The 20,433-nt window shown below is 36.2% G+C and overlaps 1 protein-coding gene across 3 annotated transcripts in view; it reads left to right on the forward strand.

Annotated features, from left to right (window-relative positions):
* The window catches only part of MTA1-like (metastasis associated 1-like), a 469,434-nt gene that overhangs the window by 129,748 nt on the left and 319,253 nt on the right, over positions 1-20,433 (forward strand). For 2 of the 3 annotated variants that reach the window (XM_069817153.1, XM_069817154.1), the window contains exon 1: positions 17,137-17,257. The exons of the other annotated variant lie outside the window; for it this stretch is intronic. In XM_069817153.1, coding sequence (XP_069673254.1) covers positions 17,152-17,257 — 106 coding nt within the window. In that variant the 5' untranslated portion in view covers positions 17,137-17,151. Of the gene's footprint in view, positions 1-17,136; positions 17,258-20,433 lie in introns of those variants that run through there. 3 annotated transcript variants of the gene reach the window in all.

Consider the following 20,433-nt stretch of genomic DNA (forward strand, 5'->3'; position numbering starts at 1 on the left):
CGAGTGTATACAAACAGCTAATTACTAACAACAAATGCACAATAAAATAAAACGAGTCGCGCAGAAGCACACCAGTGCAGTGTCAGTTAAATGCAATAGCGAATGTGGAATAAAATCAGTATCACGTGAAACTAATTTTAAACTTGTTTATAAAATCAAGCAATGAGCGGGATTCTTACACGGTAACTTTTGATTCGTAAGCAGTCATACTTATCATTTAACATCACACACTATAACAAGTCTTTGCCATAAGTCTTGTGAGTTATATCATCATAAATTTGAAACATAACGGCAAGACAAGATTAAGTTCATTCTAAAGGCGTGGGAGGGAAAACAGTAAGTGGAATCGTAAAGATAATGCGATGCAAAGGTACGGTACAGCTGTACTGCATGGCCGCCATGAAGATGTCTATAAGCTGGCCATTTTTCTTTCTCTGATTATACATTATCCAAGCGGAACCACCACCCTGTGGCAATCAGTAGTCATCTTAAACTCAGTCGAATCGAATGCTTCATTAAAATGAATGCACGGACACAACCTCTAAAATGAATCAGATACCGACCAGATAGGTAAAAGAGATTTCTTTTTTCTTTCTCAGTAAGGTCTTAGACTATTATCCACGAATGGTCCATTTTTCTCTCCATGAACTAAAAATCAACCCAGAAGACCGCGGTGGGCTGCTTCAGGATGCTACTGGGTTTCATTTCCTGAATTTCTTCGGGAAACGTGTTTTCGAGATATCGATGCCTTGCTATGGCTTAAGTCTGTACAGTCCAGCGACATATGAGATGTTGACTCAACATCAATGTCAAATTTCCTACAAGTTGAGTCATCTGTGAAGCCCAATATACGTAAATGCTTCAGATGATAGTGTCGGCCAGAAGTTCCCATAAAAGACATACAAAGATATTCCAAAAGGCGATAAATAATAGTAGGCCTATGCAAGCACACTGACTTAGCATTACATAATAATAATAATAATAATAATAATAATAATAATAATAATAATAACCATCAACCAGAACAAGCTTTCAATCTAGATGCCATCTTCTTAAGGGTTTTCCAATAGATCATCTTCCGAAAGAGCGATAACCTAAGGCTACTTTCGGCATCTGCTAACAATGCAGCTCGCAGATCAAGACTAACAGATGCGAACTTTCTTTCTTAATTAAGATTATCTTCGGAATCTCTTATCCAAAATTTGTGAAACTGGTTGTAAACAAGCGGTGCCAAGTAGCTGGCAAAATGTGTAAAATAATTTCATTTGGTCGGTGTTTCTGGTGAAATTCCATGTTTTATAACTGTTCTTCTATGTTTTGTTCTAAACTTGCTCTTCATTACTTTGTATTTCTTGTGAAATACTGCGTTTAATAACTGTCTTCTATATTTTGTTCTTTTGTAAATTGAAATATATAAACCAGTTTGTGTTTCTGATGAAATACTGTGTTTTATAACTTTTGTTCATTTGCAAATTGAAATATGTATTCTGGATTAAACTTGCTTATATTCATTATAATATTATATTTCATTACTTTAACATACGCTTACAGTATATTTATTTTCATGGAAACAGTTGTTAATGCATTACCAACTATAAAATATGAATCGGCAACGAGCAAGAACTCAGCCAATTAAAAAACATTGATAGGTTTAGCAATTGCAAGATCTACAGATCATATGTTGCCCTTGAGAGGTGTGGTATTAAATACGAAACGTCCCGCGGCCCAAATGAGCTTGACACACGTGACCTAGGTTCTGGTCATATTGTCGGGATGGCACATTGTCATCAGTTGCGATCACACAGGACAAACACCAGAAAGGGACACATACAATTCTTATGAGTAGGACTCAGATCTCCTGCTTGTCGGATACTGAATTGGGATTAACTGAATTTGTAGTCATAAACTGCCGACTTTGTATATCAAAATATGTTTTATGAGATTCGGTGAATAGTATTTTTTTACTTTAGCGTTACTTCTAATATTTTATAGAACTAATTATGATTTCAACAGTTACCTTTGAAGACAGACAAGAATTTTCAATTGTCATTTAAAATATGTTAAATGACGCTTAGGTACCTGTCAAACAAAATACCTGTAACATTGTACTTCGTTAAACATAATGTCACCACGGTCGGTTTCAATTATAGTATAACTGGAATATTGATTTATACAACCTTACATTAGTCACTGATTCAGAAACATCGGGCAGTGACCCAGATGACCTGTGATTTAGGAATCGACTTCTGTCTGTTCCACTGGTGCTATTATTGTACTATTATATTGTACATGTTCGTATTATACGAAATAAGTTTCGTTCAGTTGGCGACAGTGGAGTAGCCAGAGCGTTCATTCATTCATAGTGTTCTGCCCAAGGGCAGGTCTTTCACCGAAAACCTACCTTCCTCTAATTTTTCCTATTTTCTGCCTTCCTCTTAGTCCCCGCTTATGATCCACATATCTTAATGTCATCTATCATCTATGTCTTCTGCTCCGAACTCTTCTCCCGTTCACCATTCCTTCCAGTGCTTCCTTCATTAGACAGTTTCTTCTTAGCCAGTGACCCAGTCAATTTCTTTTTCTCTTCCTGATCAGTTTCAGCATCAGTCTTTCTTCACCTGCTCTTTCCAACACAGCTTCGTTTCTTATTCTGTCTGTCCATTTCATACGCTTCATTCTTCTCCATATCAACATTTGAAATACTTCTAGTCGTAATGTCCATGTTTCTCCTCCATACAATGCCACACTCTACACCAGGCCTGCACATACAGCGCTCAACGAGCGCGCGCGCTCCTTCGGAGCGGGAGAGCGGTGTTTACCGCTCACCGAAACGGAGAGTAAGATACGTCAGAATGACATACACTTGCTATAGGTAGAAGAGAGGGAAACGACCACTCAATTATCTAGTGAAATGCAGTGTGTAGGCCTATTCTCAGTAACTGTGTCACATTGCTTACCTACTGCTACATTACAGTATGGAGGAATCTAAGGGCCGTATTCATAGACATTTTTAGCGCGGGTTTCCGGTGGATGATCAGCGTTTTTCGTATTCATAAATCAGTGTTAGCGATAGGATATGATTTGAATTCTGTACAAGTAACCAGTGGATAGCCGGGGCTAGCTTAGTACGCTCGTAGCGCGTGCTGCGAAATGTCTATGAATAGCACCCTATAAGACGGAACATAACATTTAACGATTTACAGCTCGAACTGATTGATCTACAGTGTGACCTAAGGGCTAAAGATCGTTTGAATAATACTACTAGCCTGGTTGAGTTTTACAAGACTAAACATTAGCAATAATATCCACGACTACGCAGGCTGGCTGTGAAAATGATTGCTATGTTTGGCTCAACATTTATATTTGTGAGCAACTGTTTTCTATAATCAACTTTAATAAAGGCAGACATCGAACATCTGTAACTGATGTTTCATTACGATTAGTAGGCTACTGTTCAGTTTTGCAAACACTGAACGGGAATTCATTTCATAAGCACTCGTAATAGTAGGCCTACTTCTTTTTGTGTACATTTTGTACGAGAACGCCCCTTCTTCGAGTCCACCCTTATACAGAGCGCAGCTAATATCCGCATTCCGCTCATGAGCTGTGAGCCGGCTCGGAGAGCGCAAACCTTGTGCAGGCCTGCTCTACACAAAGCACTTTACTGGTTTCTTCCTTAGATCTTTTTACAGAGGTCCGCAGAAGATGCTCCTTTTTCTATTAAAAGCTTCCTTGGCCATTGCTATCCTCATTTTGACTTCCTGGCAGCAACTCATGTTACTGTTTATAGTACACCTTAAGTATTTGAAGCTGTCCACTTGCTCTACTGCCTCATTTAGAATTCGCAAGTTTACCTTCTTTATTTGCCTTCCTATGACCATGGTTTTCGTCTTGTTTGCATTATCTTAATTCCATACTGCTCACAGCTGTCATTTAACTCCAATAGCATATCTCTTAGGATCATTTCTTCTACTAACAAGGCCTTATCATCAGCAAATCGTATGCACTTTATTGTGCTTCCTCCTACTATCACCCTTCCATGTTCTGAAAACAGTTCTTCACCAAATTCTCGAAGTAGATGTTCAACAATGTGTTGTCCTCAAATTCCTCAATACGTTTTACAGAAACCGTCGTATTTCATAATGAGAATAATAATTCACCGATATGTGCTTTACGCGATTTGCGATCAACGATTCAGATGTCTTTGGTCATTGGTATCATGATCTCATACGATATTTCGGTAGGCCTATCACTTACTTTATTTCTAGATTCCATAGCTAGAAAGCGGTTTCTGAATTCCACATCGCTCTTCGGCATTCCATTTCTTTGGGAATGCTGCATCGACTTAGCAGTTTTATATTATTGTAACTGACATTCTATTTCTGAATATTAACAGTGCTGTATTTTTTATTTTATGTAACAAAATGACCTCAGATTATTTATAACGCAATAGACTAGCTATAGAGTTTTCGTATCCTGGTGTAAAGTTCTGTTATATGAAACTTATAATATATTTCGCAAAAATATTTGTCACTTGGCAGTTTGTAAGGTATAGGTTGTATAATAAAATACAACACGGTTCCCCACAGACCTTGAAAATCAGTGAAGATCAGGGAATGTCAGGGAAATTAAAATTGATCAGGGAATTTGTTTTTATGATGTGACAGTGAATTTTTGTGACTTTCAATAAGAGTCAGTGAAATTATTCATATTGAATGATTGTCCCAATGAAGGTTAACTGAGGGATAGGAGTGTTTACTAGGAGATATATATTTACTATTTTATTATCTTTTGTTCTGTTTTGTCTTATTGCCTATACATTTTTGAAGATATATGTAGTAGTCTAAGTGCAAGATGGCATCAAAGAAAATTGTCTTCATAAACAGTGACTTGATTCAAAATTGAATTCTTAGTTTGTTGGCTGACTTTGTAAGGGACCAGATACACTGTAAGTGAACTGTAAGTAATGTCAGTAATTCTGGTGGGTGATTCCTGAAGTAAAGAGCACCAAAAAAGTCAATTACAATTTGCTATTATTATTTATTTATTTATTTAATTTCTTCCTGTAACCACTACAGGTTGCCATCGACAAAGAGTACCATGATACAATAGAGTAAATGCCTTGAGGCTTAGTGATACATTGTTGTTAGAGTGCAAAATAACAATTTGAATTCCAGAAAAACTTGCATTTTAAAATACCTGAATTATGAAGACTTGCAACGCTCCGCCCTACAACGAGCTGGGAGCTGTGTTGCTCTGAACAAACCCCTCCACCTGGGTTGTTGAAGGTCATGCTATTATGCCATGTCCATTGTATTTAAGCCGTAAAAAAGTACAAATGATGTATCGTTTAATTTTTGTGTTTAAACTGTGTTAGATAACGGAGAATGAACACTTCTTGTTTCAAGTTAAACAAAATTTTGGACAATTTAAAATAAATTCTATAACCTAATTTTAATTGAATGTTGAGAGAACGCAGACAATAAGACACGCTTCTTTCAAACTAAATGGAAAGAAATATTTCTACACTTCCATTGCAATTGAATATTCTGGACATCGTGAACAGTAATGATGCATATTTCACGTTATAAACAGAAAATTTTAAAACATTTAAAACTGTAAAGGAAAAAATAAAAATACGATATGCTTATTTCACGTTGAAGTAACGAACAAAATTAAAATAATAATATTATGAAACAAATGTATAATGTTATAATTTATTACACGAGTAAATGTAATGAAATGAACTTAGTATTGTTTTTTATTATAAAAGAATATTAATAAAGAAATTAACATATTTGTAATGATGTATAGTTTGATATCATGGTCTATGTAAAAAGAAGTTGCTATGACAAATTTGATACATTGATGTATTATAGCACTGGGAAATCATTTCATAATATAAACTTTATGATACAAGTTATTGCCCTCCTAACAGAATTCATGATGTTTTAGTTGTCATGGTAATATTTTACGGCTCTAGTACGATAATGTGGCATATTAAACACGATTTTCACTAACGATAAAGATTGTTAATAATGCTGATATGCAAACAATTTTATTTTCAAATTCGACTTAATTTTAATTACATATTCGGTGAACACAACAAATAAGAAAAGCTTATTTTACGTTATACAAGTGTATTTAATCATTTAAAAAAATCTCGTTTTGTTGTACTACCAGCATTTTCTCCAGTCAGTTAGAAATAGTTACCATCCACTTTCATTTTTAAAGTAGTAATGATTATCGTTGTCTCAATCACTCCTTGCATACACGAGCTACATCTGTCCAGGCAGTTTTACAATGTTGTCACAGCACAGCAGGGTTTAAAATTTCTCTGCGGAACGAAAGCTTCCATAGGTTTTGATCAAATTTCTACACATTTAAAGGACGAAACTAAAATTCTTTCGGTTATTTGTTATGATACCCTCCTCTTAAACTGACTGAGCATATTGGGAATTAATTCATTAGCTTTCCCAAAATACGCTATGAGATGTTTCATATAATATATTTATATTCGAAAAGGAAGCACAAAGGAGCAAATTTGTATTATTTTTTTTTGGGTTTAAGTAACTCAAGAAATAACCCCTTGAAATTAATATTATTAGTTACGGTTCACTCTGTATATTTCAGACACATTGCAAACCACATAAAAAGACTTTTGGACACGCTAGTATGGGCCACTAGGTTTTACTTTCACATAGAAAAGAAATGAAACACAAACAGCTTATTAAAATATGTGTTTCTCAGTCATTAAAAAAACTTTTTCAGTGCTGCTGATCCAAGTGTCTCATCTCATAGTGGTAAAAATACAAATAAAGTAATGCAAGTCAACCTGGATCTTCAAAATGTGACCTCAGTACAGGATCAGTTTCTGAATATTCATCAGTTGAAAGTTTGTGCTTAAGTGATTTTTCAGTTAATAAAAGTCTTCTTTTTGAAAACCTACATGAAGGAAGTGTTGTTTCACACATGAAACAAATTGTATGATACAATTAGATACTATGGATCTATACAGAAGACCCCTATAACACAGACGATGTTGACCTATGTAAGGCATTTTCGAAGACGCTATGAAGAATATCTTCAAAGAACTAGACAAAGTGAAGCTGAAGGAGGTAAAAGAAGAGCTGAAGAACGAAAAGTACGAGGTGCTACCCAAAAGTTCCCGAAATTCTTAAGTGGCGCGCAACCGAGCGCTAGTACGACAAAATATCGCTAGTTGACACTCCATACATCTCTTACGAGTTAAATGTGCCATGCGGCTTCGTTCCGAGTGGACGCATTTAGTATTTGTGAGTGCTTTTCCATTGTTAACGTATTGCTTACATTGCGATTTCACAATGACAGATTTGAGGGAGCAGCGCGTCTGCGTTAAGTTTTGTTTCAGATTTGGGAAAACTTTGCAGAGACACATCAGATGTTAACACAAGCATTTGGAGACAATGCTGTAGGCCAGACTCAAACCTACGAGTGGCTCAAGCGTTTAAAAATGACAGAACATCGATTGATGGCGATGATCGTTCTGGACGGCCATCAACTGGCATTGCACTCGAAAATGTCGCTGCTGTTCGGACTGTGATCGTACAGGATCTCAGGCAGATCATCCACGACGTCTTCGACATTGTTAGATTGTATGACATGTGCTAGAGGATTTTGTCTGATGAACTCAACATGAGCAGGATTGCGGCAAAGCTCGTTCCGCGACTACCGAGTGCTGAGCAGAGACAGCATCGCCTGGAAGTCTGCAGGGATCTTCAGAATCAGCATCATGATGACCGAGACTTTCTTTCCAAGGTTGTCACAGGTGAAGAAGGTTGATTTTATGGCTACGACCCCGAAACCAAACAGCAGTCTTCTCAGTGGAAAAGTCCATGCTCGTGTGTTTTTTGGACATTAAAGGGATTATCCACAAGGAGTTTGTCCCTCCTGCTAATGACAGTGACTGCAGTGTTGTATCGTGACGTCTTGAGGCGGGTGAGGGAGAACGTGTGAAGAAAACTCCGGAAATGTGGCGCACGGGCATATTGGTTTCTTCATCACGACAATTCAAGGTCGCATACAGCTTTCATTGTGCAGGACTTCCTGGGGAAAAGCAAAATGACAATCGTTCCTCATGCACCATATTTGCCAGATTTAGCCCCGTGCGACTTCTTTTTGTTCCCCAAGATGAAAATCAACTTGAAAGGTCGTAGATTTCAGACAGTTGAAGTAATTCAAGCAAAATCGTAGGGGGTGCTGAACAAGCATTCACAAAAGGACTTCCAGATGGCATTCAATACTTCGAAGAAGTGCTGGGAGTAATGTATACACTCACAAGGGGACTATTTCGAAGACGATGGTAGTGCATAAGGTCCATATATGGTGTAATTGCTTTTATTGAGGCATTTCGGGAACTTTCGTGTAGCACCTCGTACAACAGGAAATAAAGATATTGGATGAAAAAAGGAAAATTATTAGATTAGGGAAGTAGAAGGCAGAAGAAGCCATTGCAGCTCATATTAACTTACTCCAAAAGAAAACAAGAAACTAGAAAGTGAACAGAATTTATGCTAAGATTAGTTATAAAATTTGTAGCTTGTATACTTGTGTATTATTATTATTATTATTATTATTATTATTATTATTATTATTATTATTTTATTTCTGGTCATTAGGCCTGCTAATGTTTTTCAAAGTATCTTACTGGTTATAGCTTGTATAGTTCCATAGCTTTTCCTAATTTAATTTCTTATCATTAACAGTGTATGTTTTCAATTTATCTTACTGAAGATACAGTTGCATCAACTTTATTAATTTTTTCCTGTAACCAGAAGAAGTTTTATTTCATATTTTGTATTTAAATATAAACTACAGAAAAGTAAAGTCAAAGATAAGAATAAGGAGAGAGCTGGACGCTATGGGAAAAGGTGGAGGCCGTTTAATTTTTTAATGCGAAAAAAGTTGATGTAAGCGTATGTGCAGCAGTCAGAGAAATGTTGGAAAATTGGTCTTTAAAATCAGGGAAATTGATTTCCTTATGTGTGTGTGTGGCAACCCTGTACAAGCAAATGATCTACGGATATTTTATAATATACAAACGTACGTAATTTGAAAGAAAATTGAAGATATTTCATATATAAAAACGCACAATTACATTGTTTCAGGCTTTCACTAAAAAAAAAAGTATATTTAAAATGTTGAAAACAAATTATTATTACCATTTTCAATTAATAGAGCCAACACTATTTGTCACGTGTGATTTAAGATGTAATGACAGAGAAAAAAATATTATTCAATAAAATAAAACCGCTTCTTGAGTTAAGAACCGCTTGCGCTCTGCACCTCTTAGGCATGGAGAAAACTATGGTATAAATTTCCTCCTATTTAATCTGATTCCACATAAAGCAAATGATCAGCTGTTCAAATGTATGGACATCATCGAGGTAAGGTTGGGTCATTCTCTGGAATAAATCCCACACGCACCTAAAAGGATTCACGTTAGGAGACTGCGCTGGCCGACGTAACGAATTTCCTCCGCATTAAGCCATTCCTCAGTACATTTCGCAACATGTGGATGGGCGTAATAATGTGAACCCTTCATGAATCGCTCCTACTATGTAATCAATATTGGTTGCAATATTGTGTCAACATACAAGGTCCTTAATGCAGTGCTCAAAGAAACTGTTGCATATTATTTTATTGCTAACTTGTGAATAAATACGCATTATTTTTGAACACAAGTTTGCAGTAAAATAATATGCAACAATTTCTTTGATCATTGTATATAGGGCTACCGTAATACAGGATCTGGCTTCCGGGTGACAAATCGAGCATCACTCTGTAAAATGTTACCTTGGCGGAAACTGAAATGGATTATGAAGCCTATGTTACAGTAATGTTGAAGATGTCGTCCTTCTGCTCGTATAGATGCTTAATATCATGGGAATATATTGTCACTCGTCTAAGCTTATCAATCGCAATTTTTCTTATTCATGCTCAGTATTAGCCTGGAGTTTTTCTAATGTGTGCGGTTTCGTGCAAAACACAGTCTTTCGTGTTCGGGAATATTTTTTTGTCTAACACTGAGCCTGTGAGTTCTAATTTCATCACTAGTCTTTGTACAGCACTTCTTGAAGGGGCACTGCATTGGCGTTTCAGTAAACTCTCTTCGAGCAGAACTGTCTTTAAAGTAATTTTTCATAGAGAAAAACACGAACAGTAACGGTATATATTTGTGTCAAATTGTGAATGGTTGTGGCTCATGGTAGAACTGCAAGAGAAGACTTTGTGTCTAAATGGATTGAAAGAAAGAAATTTCTAATGACGGACGGTGATGTAGTTTTATTGTGCTTATTATAATAAAGACGTGAAGTGTTTTGGGGCGCGCGGTAGCGTCGCGGTTAAAGCGTAACGCTGCAAAGTCGGAAGGTCGCGAGTTCGATTCTCTATGTGGTCATGGTCATACGAAAATGCAAAAGTCATACAATTCGACCTTGCTTTGTCCCAAATTTCTCCGCTTAAGTATGCACCTGTCACTTCTTTGTTCTGCCGTATAAACGCAGGAGCTGAAGTTAAAATTTCAATAAATTACTTGCAGTGCATTCTTTCAGAAGATAAAAAATGTAACATAATGTAAAACTCAATTTTGATAGTGCGTATTTTGACAATTTTTTGGCTTCATTGTGCATGTTTTGTCATATGATGGCACATGAATAACTCATGTTTTAAGATTTGGTAGTGCATAGAAATCCGGACTCTAATCATGACCTATTGGCGCGCGCTCTGCGGGGAGAGGGCGCAGCTTCGTCGTAGCGTAAGATGAGTTCCGAAATTGCGGGAAATTTTCCTAGTTGAAAGTATATACATTGTAACGGAATTTGTGCTGTACTATCCCTCGATTTCTCGCGAGTCAAACATTGTTGCTAGTTATAAATAGGCCTAAGCTGAGCAACTTACTGCTGAATTCTGGGAAGATTTAGTTGTGGACTACTTGACTTGACATGTCTTTATTTTAAAGACACCCTCCAGCCAACAATCGGCAAAATATGAAACATTATTATTTAAAAACATTATCATTTAAAGTAAAACCCATTGCATTGATTAATGCATCTAAAAGAATTCCCAAGTCTTCCCCATCCGTGTTGGCATTACTATAGATTTTATTGCAAATTTAAGCAGTCAAGTAACAGCAAATTAAATAGTACCGTATGTAACACCTTGAGGCTTAACTCAATTTTGCTTTCTTTTATTTGAAATAAATTATTCTTGCTGACTCATTAATGTAGTAGTTCTATTTGAGAGCAAATACATCCCTTTTTGACTCGGTGTTTTTAAAGTTACGATAAAGTACATCCATAATACTTACTTACAAATGGCTTTTAAGGAACCCGAAGGTTCATTGCCGCCCTCACATAAGCCCGCCATCGGTCCCTATCCTGTGCAAGATTAATCCAGTCTCTATCATCATATCCCACCTCTCTCAAATCCATTTTTAATATTATCCTCCCATCTACGTCTCGGCCTCCCTAAAGGTCATACTTTTAATAAAGGATGCATAATATTCTACTATTTTTTGGTTGAGAGTGTGGGGACCTTCAAACATTGCTGGCGTAGTACCGTAAGTGTTACGATCCCCCATGACAGCGCCAAACTTTAAGAATCGGCAGTAATTTTTTTTTTTCGTGATTTTGTTTTACGTATAGGAAACTTACAAATGAGACTGTGAAGTTTGCATTGACAAATATTCTGCTAAGAGTTAATATACAATATACGAAGCAAATCACTGTATTTGAAATGTACTGAACTTTATTTAAACAATTCAAACTTCACTTCACAAAAAGAAATAAAAAATATTCCAATTGAACACGAAATATTACAATTGAATTGCGCTTTTTAGAAGGGAACTAAGTCAAAATTTATCATTTTTGTTTTTACTGATGAAATGATCAATACTTTCGAGAAGCGTTGATTGGCAAAGAAAGGAACTTAGTCAAACCTTTCCCTGTATCGCTAACATCAAATTGATGTTTATAGTATGGCACTGGTACACTAGTATTTATTCATAAAAATAAGTTTCTTTGATCTCCTGAAAATTTTGACTTAGTTCCTTTCTAAAAAGTGCGATTCAATTACAGTAGAGTCTCGTTAATCCGAACTAATTGGGACCAAGATCTATTCGGATTACAAGATTTTCGGATTAACCGAAATATTTCCTGTAATACAATGCATGCTATTCACGAGCGCTGAGAGACGGTGGTGGGAGTACCCTGTTACTATTTTTAGAACCACAACCAACAGGTTCACTTCATTACAGCAGAAAATTACTGATCTTATGAGCATGACAGATGCGTAAATTATGTACAGAAAATACTAATTGTTGTAAGTACCCTTGAATGTGCTATTTTCATAATTTTTAAAGTAAAAAAAATTGAGTGAATTTACACAATTTTTCTTTTCGCTACTTTGTACTATTACAATAAATTTGATTTTTTTCTTAAAATAATTTTGTTCGGATTAACCAGATTTTCGGATTAGCGTAGTTCGGATTGACGAGACTATATACCAGGCATGTCAAAACCCTGCACATTGTGCAGTCGCGCACATTGTGCACTGGTCTGCGTGCAACGTGCAGTTCCTATTCCCCTACCTGGAGGGAGTGAATCGGCATGGAGGGGAACGCGACAGGTTTGTACAGTGCCTATAGTAGCAGATCAGCTTTTGTTTCAGTAACACAGATCAGTACGGGTGCTCATTGACCTGTGATTGTGAATGCGTTATGGAAAATAAAGTGAGGAGTCCACAGATATAACGAAGAAGAGAAATTACGAATCATATAACATAACTGTTATGATGTTTTCCTCAGCCAGTAGTAATTATTTTAAAATGAAAGGCTTTCATCATATCATGTGGACCTAATAGTGATATGAGAATTTAAATCATATTAGCAAAGTTCTCAAAATATGATATTCGCCTGCTCTTATTTCTTAATTAGTACTCTCACGGCAAGACAAACATGAAAATGATGTTGTTTTGGAGTCTGTACTAACACAGCCATCAATGGTTAGACGACTTACAACTTTTATTTGATAAGCTGATAAGTGATGAGAATATAGTGAGTAATACATGTGAGGCTCTTGAGGTTGTAAGGGAAGGAAGAAAGCAACTATTTGTAAGGCGGAAAAATGTTCTGGAAAAATAATACATAATGGCGAATTTTCCACCTCACGTTACTATATTATCTAATATACTTACGTTAATAAATCTTTAAACCTGACATAAAGAAAATGTTCTCGCTTCACAGCTTGTGAAGTACTCTTTTAACTCAATTCAGTAACGCTCCCAACTTGCTAATACTTGCTCTCAACGTTTTCCAAATAAACTGTATATAAATTTAAATTCAAGCTTAATTTATCCAATTTATTAATAATAATGTGAATTTATATTAATATACAGCAAGGAAATGATTCCAGTGTAAAAGCCTCACAATGTCTTATTGGATGTAATTGGGAGTAAAATATTTTCTTTCTTAGCATTTGTGCACCAATGGTCCCAATAATGCTTGAGGAACAATGAAAGAGTATTACTTTGAAATAATCAGTACTTACTACGTAAAATGAAATATTGTGTTCGTTTTTTGTTGTTTCAAAATTACTGCAATATTTATATTTTCTTCAAATACTGTATACAAATCATGTAAATAAATTATTCTTTACAAACGACTGCATTGTGAATTGTAACTGAGTAAGTCTATTGTTTCTTGTGTTACAATTATTGTCAAATATAGACACTGACAATAATTGTGTTTTTTCCTTCTGCTAAGTATGTTTATAATGTCCAAATGTCAATTTAATTGAACACTAGAAGCGGAGAATAGATTCTTGTACATCCCTCCCTCGAAGAACTGGTAAGAGCAACACGTGAATGACGCAATCTGCACAGACCGGCGTTCCGCGCACATATACTGCAGTTTCAGTGTCTGATTTTTGACATGCCTGCTCTATACTGTACCTGAGTCATTATTACTCGTTCATATTGAAGTTGATGGTGAAGTTTTACGTTGGCCAGACTGCTAACCTTCAGTTAGCTGTTCATAGTGTAATGTACGTACTGTATATTAAGATTTTTAAAAATATTATTTTAAAAATATGCTACCGTGCATAAAATACTGTACAATACACGTTTGTGAAGTGCATTACAAAGTTTCGAAAATTGAAAAACTCCCTTTACTCGTTTTTTCAAATTTTTCCTCGATTTTGTAAGAAGCACTTCACAACCTTCTATCGTGATATATTATTCTATGCCTTAGACTAGCGGTCATCAGCACAGTGCAGCCTCAGGCTAGCGTCCGGGGATAAGAGGTGTACTAGCGTGCATCCGTGGCTGCTGCCGGGTATCCTTTCTCCCTATCCCTTCTGCACGATGGTGCATATTCCGATACATTCCTTACCCATTACCCATTTCAGCGAGTGCTTTTCAAATTTCGATCGGCGACATTCCATATACATTACGACATTACGTATATCAGTACAAGGGGTAAGATACAAAATAAGGCTAAAAAATATAGTTCAAAAGTTGGTATGTTATCTTACGTTCAGATCCGGCGTTGTGTTGACTACATTGCAAAAAACTGCAAATGTGTTAGTGTAACGTGGAGTCGGATAAGTGCAAAATTAAGGAAAAAACCCGAAAGAGTATGGAATATGAAAATCTTTGATAAATGCATTTGAAATAGCTTACTAAGTTCGTGATCCTTGTCTGCTATTTGCCCTGCTATCCTTAGCGGAGATGTACCATGCTGCCCATTGGCCTCAGTGTGCGCTATACGTGTGAATATATTGTAATGTTCGTTTATAGGCCTAATCCACAGAGATTGATGAGGGCACTGGCCGATAGGCCCTATCGTTGGAGGTAGGTTTGATTATCATCACCACCACCCTAGTTACAGATTTCGCCTGATTATATAAGACGTTGATGTCATTGACGCATAAGACTGTATTTTACTTTTCGGTCCCATACTTATAGACACGTAGAAGGAAATAGAAAATGTGGGGTTGTATATTAGTACAACAAAGTTTTTGAAAGATGATATAGAAACGGTTTATAACTTGAATAAAAAGACATGCGTGGTGTTCTAGACGTGTGATAAACATACTTGGGGCTTGTAGTGCTGTGAGATAACAATAACTGACAGTTTTGCAAGAGTATAAATACGGCGATTATTCTTGCCAGTCTTTCTTTCATCATGGATCCACTTCCATGATCCTATCAAAACCTGGAAGCTTTCATCGTTTAAATGTATCATGTAGAACACCACGCATGTCTTTTTGTTCAGCATTTGAAGCATCTTTGTTCGTATTTGCTAAACATTTTAGAGCACTTAACAGATAAGTCTATTAATATCTTATAAATGAGATTGTCTTCAAACTCACATAATATAACACACATCAGATGCTCTTCTTTCTCATTATTATCAGCTTTCATCGTTTACAGCTGATAGCGCCACATACATACATTGTTGCCACTAATTATTGAATGACCCAAGTGTTATCTGAATATATCAGTTGAAACTACTCACGATCTAAGTTCGATATCTTGCGAATTTAGTTGTCGCGAAATTGAATCCAGATGCACCATCCCGAACTTACCTGATAAACGCATTTCGTCTTATGTGCATTTATCTTCATCCCATACTACTCACAACGGTCATTTAGCTCCAGTAGCATATCCTTTAGTATATGATTGAGGTTCTGTCTATGTGCCTCTAGTATCAGGCAGTACATCTTACTTGACGATATGTCAGAGGAAGAACAATTGTTTGTATGCATCTGAAGTCTGATTAGTGTAACATATAGCTAATCCGCGAGTATGCAATGGAGGGGGAAAGGAACTGGCCACCGTACCCCATTATCTCCTGGCCTAGCTGCCTCATAAGTGGTGATTTTTGGTATCACTTAAGAGGTTCAGACCTGTCTTCGAACATTTCACTAAACAAACGACCCACAGATCACACATGAAACAGACATTTTTGTTTGTTACAGCCTAATCTAGAAAACCAAACGTAGCTTTTAAATACAACATTCAAATGTATGTGATATTTGGTACTTACGTAAAAATATTGACTTGCAATTTCTTATCACTAGGAAATCGACAAGAAGTTTTGAAATTCTTCTGTATCTCGTAATTCTTACACCCGAAAACATTACCTACTCATCCCGCCATGCTGGGCTAAGATTCTACCAGGACTTACCACTAGAGGCTAATGTGTCAGGATGCCTTGCGTTATCGCGAGTGTCCGGTATTGTCTCTATAATATTTGGTGTTCTTGTTTTGCTGTTTTGTTGGATAGTGTATTTTGAAATCCTTAGCGTATTTACATTACCGAACTGTTGGTTGCGCGCATTGTTGTCAATGAAGTTCAAACAGTCGACTCACATTGAGATAAAGAGGCTGAGGGAGAGAGAAATAGAACAAGGGAAAAGTCATTATTATAGTTCTTATAGCGTAGAACATTGATTTTTTTAAATAGCACTTCACAAACAGGGGAAAAAGAAATTCGCTGTCTAGTTTGAAATAGGCGAAAATAGTTAAAAACGTCAAAGTAGGCTGTTTTAGACACTCTGAAATATCATTTCTTAAAGTATAAATGTTCATGAAACATGTGAATAGTAATTCCCAAAACTATACCTTATCTGTAGCAAAATAGCTTTTTTTTTTCTTCAGATCCACGGTCTAGTTATCATTATATGAATCCAAGTCATGAAGTGATGTAACGGACTTAACATAGCATGACATACTCACTTCGGTTTGTCGGCAGTGGCTGGAAATTTGTCAATATGTAACATAATATCATGTGCATTCTACTTTTTAATGAATGTAATATTATAGTCTACTTACTGTATGTCTCCGCTTATGTTAATACCAATTCATAACTTCGCTAAGAAGAATATGAATATCGTATCTTTCTCTGTTATGAAAATATTTATATGAATGGTGATTACATATTTCTGCAATGTTGTTATATATGGTAGTGAATGTAGTTACTGGATCCGGCGGCAGTCCCGATGCTGTTGGGTCCAGATGAAAGTTCTCTGGCTGTTATCGATTAGACAGAGGTTCTCATGCACAGTAAATTGCGAGACAGAGAAAGACAGGCGGCGGGAGGATGGGGTGATGGTGATGGTAGCGGTGCCGGTGATGGGGGTGGTAGGCGAAGTAAGAGAAGAGGGGGAGGGTACGTGCTTGTTTGCCGAGCACAGAGTTCCTCCAACTGATACAGGTATTGTTCTCAATTTTGGTTGGTCAGTTCAGCTTAATGCTGGGGAGCTTGATCCATACCAACTTTGCGTATGGTGTAAGTGCTGATTTAACAGGTTTCGACTCCCTATATAAAATGTGTATATTTTATATTGTTCACTGTAATGGCTAAAGCGTTAGTGTATCTAGCTACAAATTCAGGGGATCTGGATTCTATTCCCATTAAGAAGTCAATATGAATGCGCATTTTTGTTCCGCATTGTACATGTAGAATCCAGTCCAGTTCAGTCCTAAAGAATAGCTCAAACATGATTTTCCTCTCAGAAATATATGATGGTTATACATCTACGAAATCCCGAACAAAATTATCATCATTTTGAAAGTGAAAGTTAGAATTCTATTCTTACCTCGATTCTACGAGTCTAGTTGTGTTTTCCTTGTTCTGTGTTATCGGTGGTCATGCGCTATGCGGTGGCAGGGGGAGTATCTTTATTTGTGTCGCGTTGGTTCATCATAGTCGCGCTTGGGAGTGAGGAATGAGCCAAAAGTTCCCATCCGTCTAAATAGAATAATATGATGAATACTTTATCATAACTGATATGTCTTTGATGTGCTATATAATAGTATCTCGAAGGTGTCAGAATTTTGATGATTTTTAAAAATAATATTCGGGATTCTAATGTAATTAATTACGTATTGGTTCATTCTTGTTCACTTGTTATGTTAGAAGACAGAAATATTTGTTGAGTAGACAATTGCGCTTGATATAATAATATTCAGTATTAACATATTTTTACATATATACTTCATATTACATAGTCATGTGACTATAATACTGATGCAACACAATTTCTTCAAAGATATGTATGAGATGAATGATATTGAAGTTCAGTCACTGAAGTGTAAAGCGACAAAATTAGGATGCTTATCCTCCAGCTGCCAACAATGACAGTATCTCTATGCACATTTTCATCCGTATGTAATACTTATATTGCATGTTGAACGCAGGGGAAGTATTCGTACAAAAATTTTGGTACCCCTCGGTTTTTAAGGTTAAATTAATAGAGATAAATAAAATTGTTCTTATGTCAGGATATGTATTTTATTACACATTTCACCAATTTGTTATTTGAATGTATAAGTTTTTGCATGTCGGCATTACATTAAGAAATGCTGGTTCTAATAATGACAGACTGATTTACCTGTTAGGTGTCTTATGATAGTATCAACTTTTCTTCCTAAAACATTTAATTACCGTTGTTGTAGTGTGGCCTTTTGATTTGTTTTTTTAGACATTTTAACTCTGTATTACGTGAATATACCTGATGTGGGTCAGCATAACGTTGAACTGCAATCTAAGATTCTAAGACACATGGAATCACGTTGACAGCTGACCATGACCAAGGCGGGATTAGTCTGTGGCTTCTACGCAACATTAAAGCTATTATTATTATTATTATTATTATTATTATTATTATTATTATTATATGGGGAAACATAAGTTAACTGAGAGAGTAAAATATGCTGAAAATTGTGCGTTTTTATGAGCAGATTTGTAACATGATGAAACGTAGGCTTTCTCAAGCCTCATAGATATCGCTATCGGATTATTCTGAGAAAACCCGTGTTACCTGATTACAGGCCTACCCAACACAAGTAATAAATTCAGGGTTATTTGAACCCGATCTTTCTGGCTTATAAGCCCAACGCGCTAGCACTGAGCCATTGTGGCGGTCGTAAGTATTTCTCTAAGAGATAAGGATAAACCTATGGGTTTGGCATGGCATACTTCTAACAGCCACAATGTTAACCTTGTTTAAGACCATTACATCTTTGTGGTTTCGATTAATTTGCGAATACTACTGTCAATATCACACTGTGAGGACATAACAAGCCGGAGTCTAAATAGAGTACCAATTCTGTAGTTCTAACTGGGGAAGATTGCAATCTGAGAACTTGATGTCCTAATTAAATATACTCTATTTATTCGGAATCGTAGAGTTTCAAGAGTAAGTACACTGACTTAAAAAATTAAAAATCTTTTACAACTGTGATATCTTCAAGATGTCTGCGTATCAGTAATGTGTACGAAACAGCCGGAGTAGCCGAGTTAGTAACGTGTCGGGATTGTATACGTGACATTCCTTGTGAAATCGGACATCAAAAAACCTTACAAATGTGTAATTCTATGAATAAATTATATGTATTATTGAGAGATGGGAGATAATTAATTCTGTGTAGTCTGTCCTCGTTTAAGTCCATCGATTTTCTTGTTTTAATGCGTTAAATTTATCGTATTTCCTTAAAAATCGCCAGTTTCAAAGGGCATATATGTGATGTGAGTGATTTCCATAAAAATGCATGCACTATATTTTATATTAATTTCTGACAGGGGCATAATTAGATAAATCGATACTTCATAGAATTACCCACTGACAACAGTAAACATAAAAATGTCAACTGATACCCCCCTTCTCTCTCTCTCTCTCTGAAGAAATTGTATCAGTATTCCATTGATTCATAAAGAAGTGCTCCTGTATAAAAATAATTTCGTTAAATTACATTAGCTGGCTAAGTCCAAGTCGAGTGAATGTGCGCGCACACTTCACTTCTATACGTGTGACGTAAGCAAGAATTTTTCTGCACTGCTAGCAGAACGACAGATTAGTTTGTCTAGAAGAGGGTACCAACGTGTTGTAGTTCCTATTACAGTCAATCAGTCGTGCTGCAATTATTTTGATTGATAGGTCTGTGTCTAAGAAAAACAGAAAAAAAAAATCCTAATCAGAATTTTTTTAAAGCGAATAAAAAATGCAGACTTCCAAGTGATCTGTTGAAAGTAGACATTTATACCTTCAAAAGTTGGCAAGCGGCATACGTTTTGTTAGATGGTGGTCAAATCAAGAGAAATGTTGAGAAAGAATGAAAGTCACTTTTAAAAGTTATCGCTGCTCAAAATCTTTACTGGTTCCCGACTTACGGCGACTTAAGTGTGAAGACTCAAAACACAAATTTGTTTCAATAAAAATGTACGAATATTTCAGTAAATTTACAAATAATGGTCAATGTTAAGTTTCCTATGGCCTCTTCCAACGGACTCCTAACGAATATTCACACGTTTATCACTGGGATTGTGGCGCTGGAAATCAATTTAGAACACTTTTATCTCAGCCACGACACATTTCAATTTTTATTGTA

This window comes from Periplaneta americana, chromosome 17, assembly GCF_040183065.1.
Source record: "Periplaneta americana isolate PAMFEO1 chromosome 17, P.americana_PAMFEO1_priV1, whole genome shotgun sequence".
NCBI lineage: Eukaryota > Metazoa > Arthropoda > Insecta > Blattodea > Blattidae > Periplaneta > Periplaneta americana.